General features: G+C 37.2%; 1 protein-coding gene across 3 annotated transcripts in view; it reads left to right on the top strand.

Annotated features, from left to right (window-relative positions):
• Positions 1-6,505, top strand: part of Sec23ip (SEC23 interacting protein) — a 54,259-nt gene that overhangs the window by 23,375 nt on the left and 24,379 nt on the right. For all 3 annotated transcript variants that reach the window (XM_010632783.2, XM_010632782.3, XM_010632781.3), the window contains 4 exons: positions 1,899-1,988; positions 3,167-3,308; positions 4,947-5,155; positions 6,261-6,379. In XM_010632783.2, the coding sequence (XP_010631085.1) occupies positions 1,899-1,988; positions 3,167-3,308; positions 4,947-5,155; positions 6,261-6,379 (560 nt within the window). The remainder of the gene's footprint in view (positions 1-1,898; positions 1,989-3,166; positions 3,309-4,946; positions 5,156-6,260; positions 6,380-6,505) is intronic.

Genomic DNA, 6,505 nt, shown 5'->3' with positions numbered 1-6,505 from the left:
TGTTTTTTTTTTTTTTTTTTTTTTGAGTCAGTCTTGCTACACAACTCAGGCTGACCTTGAACTCACTATGTAGCCCACACTGGCCTTGAACTCACAATGGTCCTCCTGCCTCAGCCTCCTAAGAACTGGGATAACAGTTGTGTGCCACCATACCTGGCTACCCAGGTGAATTTTGAATTTGGAATTTGGAATCTTCCTGCCTCAGTATCCCTTAGTCCTGCCTAGCACATATCTTTCTTTTTTTTATTCTTTCTTTCTTTTCTTTTTTTTTTGGTGATACTAGGTATCAAAGCCAGGTCCTCACACATGCTAGGCAAGTGCTTTATTGCTGAACCACATCCTTAGACCCATATCTTTCTATTTTATTATATTACTTTCATATCTTTGTTTTTAGATTTGGAATTTTTTTGAAGATACACAAACCATATAATATAGATTGTAAAACATGTATTGTGGAGAAACACTTCACTAGTTGAAACCAAGCTTTGAGGTTGTGTTTTCATGCCTCACTAGAGAATCGTATAGAATGTACCACATTCTAGTGTAGGGGTTGGCAGACTTTCTCTGTAGAGAGTCAGACACCAAGTGTTTTAGACTTTGCAGGCATGTGGACTGTGTTGGAGCTCCTGAGCTTTGCTGTAGACTGTAGACAAATGGGTACAGCTGTGTTCCAATAAAACTGTAGTCATGCAAACGAGTAACTATGGGTATAGTTTGCCAGCCTCTATTCTAGTGTATGTGCTTAGGTTTCCTATTATACCATTTAAGAATGGATTTTATTTTGACAATTACTTATAATTCATGTTTGTCTAATAAAATAAATAGACATTATCAAGTCTAAAGTATGAAAAAATAGATTTAATTTAGAGATCTTCCTGTAGTTTTTGTGAATCAAAGGGAAGGGTTTCAGGGGAAGATTTTAAAGTTTCATATTGGCAGATTGCTTCGTGTGGAGAAGCAATTAGTGCTTTGGGGAGATTTTATTTATTTAATTTATTTATTGATGCCAGAGCTTGAACCCAGGGCATGTCACATGCTGAATGCATCCTCTACCACTGAGCTATACCCCTGTCCCCTGCCCTGAAAAGATCACAACATTATGGAGCCTCCATAGGCACAAAACTGCTGGATATGATATGATGGCAGCCTTTGGGAACAGACTTCCTCCACATCTTGGTCTAGTTTATTGTTACTGGCTTAGATGGACAAATTGTTCTAATGTGGTAAAGAATAGTAAAACTTGCTTGCTTTGGAGGGGTCATGAATTTCTTTGACCAGTTTGTGATTACTAAAGGGATTTTAGTAATTTTTCTGTTTAATTAAGAAAGTCCAGGCTGGGTGTGGTGGCACACACCTGTAATCCTAGCACTCTGGGAGGCTGAGGGAGGAGGATCATTGTGAGTTTGAGAGCAGCCTGGGCTACATAGTGAGTTCCAGGTCAGTCTCAACTACATAGTGAAACCCTGTCTCAAAAAAAAAAAAAAAAAACCCCAAAACCACAAAAAAACAAAAGAAAATCCACCTGAGTGTGGTGGTGCACACCTGGGATCCCAGAGCTGACATTAGGGCAGGAAGATCACAAGTTGGAGTTTCATCTGTCCAATTTTAGCAAGGCTGTATCTCAAAAACTCTTTTTTAAAAAATGACTGGGGTAGGGCTGGGGGTTTGGCTCAGTGGTTCTACCGCCTACCTCGCAAGTGCAAGGGCCCAAGTTGAATCCCTGGTAAAAAAAAAACAAAAACAAAAAACAAAAAAGTGGGGAATATAGTTCTGTGGTACAGTGCACACCCATGGGTTTGATCCCTACTACTGCACCCTTCTCCCCACCAAAAAAATTCAAAATAGTTGGCTACGTTGCATGTACACATAGTGGTTTTTTTTGTTTTTTTTTTTAATAGGAGAGATGCCTCAGGTTGATCATCTGGTGTTCATGGTACATGGCATTGGGCCTGTGTGTGACTTGCGCTTTAGAGGCATTACTGAATGTGGTAAGTGTTAGTCTTTTTTTTTTTTTCTCTCTCAGTACTAGAGATTGAACCCAGGGCCTTCATATAGAGCTATATCCCCAGGTAGAGTAAGTATGTTTATTTTTATTTAGAGATAGGATCTCACTAAGCACTAAGTTGCCCAGATGGGACTCAAACTTTTGATCTTTCTGCTTCATTGTCCAGGAGTGCTAGGATTACTGGTGTGCACCACTGCATCTAGCTCTGTTAGCCATATTTTATTTCATCGAATGATGTGAGAATTAATAGTTCTTAAGTATTCATTTTTAGGACAGTTCTCAACTGTATACAACTTGTGGGCTATAAGAAGACATGTGATTAGTTAGAAATACTAATTTGTGTTTAATTTGTTGTGACATTAATAACTCATCAAATCTTATACTCTGAAGAATTAGAAGGGATCTTGAAAATAATTTAACCTTTCATATAAATAGCCTGTGCTTCCAGGAACCTGGAGTGCCACAGCAATGAATTAATTGATTTATAGTGAGAGAATTTTGCCAAATTTTTTAGTAGATTCATGAATCTGCCTGGTTGACTTCTGTTTTCAAAGTTTTATTTTTATATCTGTATAGTAATAGTTTGTATTTATTAAATACTTGGTATATACCAAGGACCTTGGATATATTGTATCATTTAGCCCTCATAAATACGCCTTTGGAGGGCCAGACATGGTAATCCATGCCTGTAATCCCAGTGCTTGGGACCCTGTTTCAATAAATAAAAACAACCCCCCCATGTGTGTGTATGTGTGTGTGTGCATTACACACATATTTTTGGTATGTAGGTGCTGTCCCTGTTACTCCATATTTAGGTGAAGAGCTGAGACCTGGAGTGAACCCCTTCACATTCAGTAGGTACTAAAGCCAGATTATTATAGCAGATAGTTTGATTCTGGTTTTCTGGTCTTACCCAGTCAGTATGCCATGCCTCTCTCAGTGATGGTAGTTGAACTCATTTTTCCTGGTGTTTATACATTTCCTCTAAAATAATGAAAAGTTAAAAAAGAGCTTCTTAAAGGTTTATTATTTATTTTTGCTATTTTTAGAAACTGTATATATTATAAAAATATTAGCATATTTAACATAATTGCTAACTAGCTGTCAAACTGAGAAAGTTTAACCAATTTAATTTATCTTGCTTGATTTTTTTTTTTAAAGTGGATGATTTTAGGGTGGTTTCTCTCAAATTGCTGCAGACACACTTCAAGAAATCTTTAGATGATGGGAAAATAAGCAGAGTGGAGTTCCTTCCTGTTCACTGGCATAGTGCCTTGGGTGGGGATGCCACCGGTGTTGACAGGTTTGTAGATTTTGATGATTTGTGTTTTAGATTAGTCAATTTTTTTTGGTACTGGGGATCGAACCCAGGACCTTGCGCTTGCGAGGCAGGTGGCAGCACTACTGAGCTAAATCCCTGGCCCTAGATTAGTCAAATTTAAATTTAAAATGTAAACTATATTATGAAGTAGTTTATTATGACTTTAGCAAAAGTTTAAAAAAATTTATATACTTGCTGTGACATAATTAAATATGGGTTATACCTTTTATACACTGAATCCCCGGTACAAAAAAAAACAAAAAACAAAAAAAATGACTGGGGAATGTAGGTCTGTGGTACAGTGCATACCTATAGGTTTGATCCCTACTACTGCACCCTTCTCCCCACCAAAAAAGTTGTGTATGTATTGTGTCTTTTATTTTGTGTATTTTATTGTGCCTTTGTATGTGTATTTATTCCTATTGTAAATATTTAAAATAGTTTAAGAAATTTTAACTGGCTTTATTAATTAATTAAATTTGGTGCTTGAGGTTGAACCTAGGTCTTTTGGAATGCTAAACACAGTTGTACCACTGGGCTACATCCTCAGCCCCTAAGCTTGCTTTAAAATACTGCTCTAATCTATGGCATACACTTTGCCCCACCAGTTTTACTACAGGGCTGTCCTGCAAATTTAAGGATGCTTAGCAGCATCCTGGTTAGATAACAGCAACATGCTCATCTCTAGCCATTGACAATCAAAAGTGTTTCTAGAAATTTCCAGATGTTCCTTGTAGATTAAAATCACCCCTGGTTGAGAAACATTGATTTGGATTTTCTATTTTTAAGTGGAAAACACATGTGACAGCACAATTCTTTACTGCACAAAACTGTTATGTTGCAACCATTTATCAATCTTAGTTTAAATGCCATTAAATGGTAGCAGTGCTCACCAGGGACTGACAACTAAAATACCTTACTCAGTTTTGAATACTCCCACTTGAGAACTACAAATACAGATAATATTTGTGCTGGCATACAGGCTAATAGCATGTCTGGATTTTAGTGAACATCATAATGTTTCAGGTACGTAGTTTAATAAAACTAATCCTATAAACAGCATTCTATTTAATTTCGGCTCTGTTATGAGGATATTTCCCTTCTTAGGTGTTTATGAACTTTACTTTGATCGTTTTCAAGTCAAGAAAAGTTTTTATTCAGTGTAATTTCTTTCTTACTCTGTATGACAGTCTCTTCTGTCCGTTCCATCCATAATTTTTGTCAGGTATCCAGATTTCTGTTTAATTGGAAGGAAAATGGAAGAGTAGACTTTTTTCTTTAAAACGAAATTAAAATCTTTGCCTATGAATGACATTTTACACATCACCTCTTTAGAGGATCCCAAAATTCATAATACAATTATAGGTAGAAATAGCTTTTTTACTTGTCTTGGTTTATTTTATAATAGCTCTGACTATAGAATCAACATATAATTAATTACTCGGTGATATTTGTATGTTGATCAGCTAATTATTTAGATATATGTACTTAATTTATGTGTACTTTATATGTACTTAGTTTATTTACTCTAAATGTTTTCAGAAATAAAAATACTTTCATAAAAATCTACAGATTGAAGGTGGATACTGACTCAAGATCTTTTTTTTTTCTTTTTAACAGGAATATTAAGAAAATCACTTTGCCAAGTATTGGTCGGTTTCGTCACTTTACCAATGAAACTTTGCTAGATATTTTATTTTATAACAGCCCCACTTACTGTCAGGCAGTTGTGGAGAAAGTGGGACTAGAGATGAACCGTCTACATGCACTCTTTTTGAGCCGGAACCCGGACTTCAAGGGAAGGGTCTCTGTTGCTGGTCACAGTTTAGGTAAAACTCAAATACACACATTAGGTTTTGTTTTGTTTTTCATTTTTTGAGACAGGGTCTCACTATGGAGTTGAGACTGATTGGGAACTCACTATGTAGCCCAGGCTGGTCTCGAACCTACTCCTGCCTCAGCCTCCTGAGTGCTGGGATTACAGGCATGCGCCACCATGCCTGGCCACACACATTAGGTTTTGGTTTTTGATTTTACTTTTCTTTGGTTTCTTGTTTTTTATTTCCCCCCTTTGGTTTCTCTCTCTCTCTTTTTTTTTTTTTTTTTGGTTTTTTTGATTTTTTGAGACAGGGTCTTACTGTGTAGTTGAGACTGACCTGGAACTCACTATGTAGCCCAGGCTGCTCTCAAACTCACAGCTTCCTCCAGCCTCAGCCTCCCGAGGGCTGGGATTACAGGCGTGTGCCACCATGCCGGCTTGGTTTCTCTCTTTGAGACAGGGACTCACTGCCTAGTCCAGGCTGAGCTTGAAGTGCCTGTATATACCAGGCTGGCTGTGAACTCACAGCGATCCTCTTGCTCCAGAATGTTGGGATTATGGGCGTGCACCACCACATTTGGCACAATTGAAGGAAATCTTTGTTATAATTACTTTTAGTTTTGGTAATCATATTATACATAATTTTGAATTACAAATGTTAAATTTTGTAAAAGACAGAAATGATTGCTTTGAATTTAGAGTCTGCCTTTGTCTCTTACATTTAGGATTACATGGAAATGCCATATGTTTTATTTTGCTGCTTGACAAAACAAGATTATTGATTATCAGGTTTTAAGTGTTTTTTTTTTTTGGAGTACTGGGGATTGAGCTCAGTTACTTTGCACTGAGCTACATCCCCATCCCTTTTTTTTTCAATTTTAAATTTTGAGACAGGGTCTTGCTAAAGTGCCAAGTTGCTCAGCCTAGGCTTGAGCTTTCAGTCCTCTTGCCTTAGCCTCACAGAGTGCTGGGATTCCAGGTGTATGCCACCATTCCAGACAACATCTAATTTTTGTAATGATTTCGCCTTAGAGACTTTTTGAAAAGCAGGAGAATTGACTGTTGTAAAAGCACCTAGTAAGTACATTAAAAAACAAAATACTTCTTTTTCTTAGGTTCTTTAATACTGTTTGATATCCTGTCTAATCAAAAAGATTTGAATTTTTTGAAGTCTCCTGGGCCTCTTGCTGTTGCTAATGGAGTTGTGAAGCAGCCTCAGTTTCAGGAGAAGCAGGTATGTCTGCACACATCCCCTTTAACGTTTAGATACATAGATGGAGGAGCTCAGTTGCACTGTGCCTGCCTCATAAGCACAGGATCCTGAGATCGATCCCTGGTACCAAAAAAAAAAAAAAAAAAA

The sequence above is a fragment of the Fukomys damarensis genome, unplaced genomic scaffold (genome assembly GCF_012274545.1).
Source record: "Fukomys damarensis isolate Sample0158 unplaced genomic scaffold, DMR_v1.0_HiC HiC_scaffold_8, whole genome shotgun sequence".
Lineage (NCBI taxonomy): Eukaryota > Metazoa > Chordata > Mammalia > Rodentia > Bathyergidae > Fukomys > Fukomys damarensis.
This window is presented reverse-complemented; position numbering and strand designations above follow the sequence as displayed.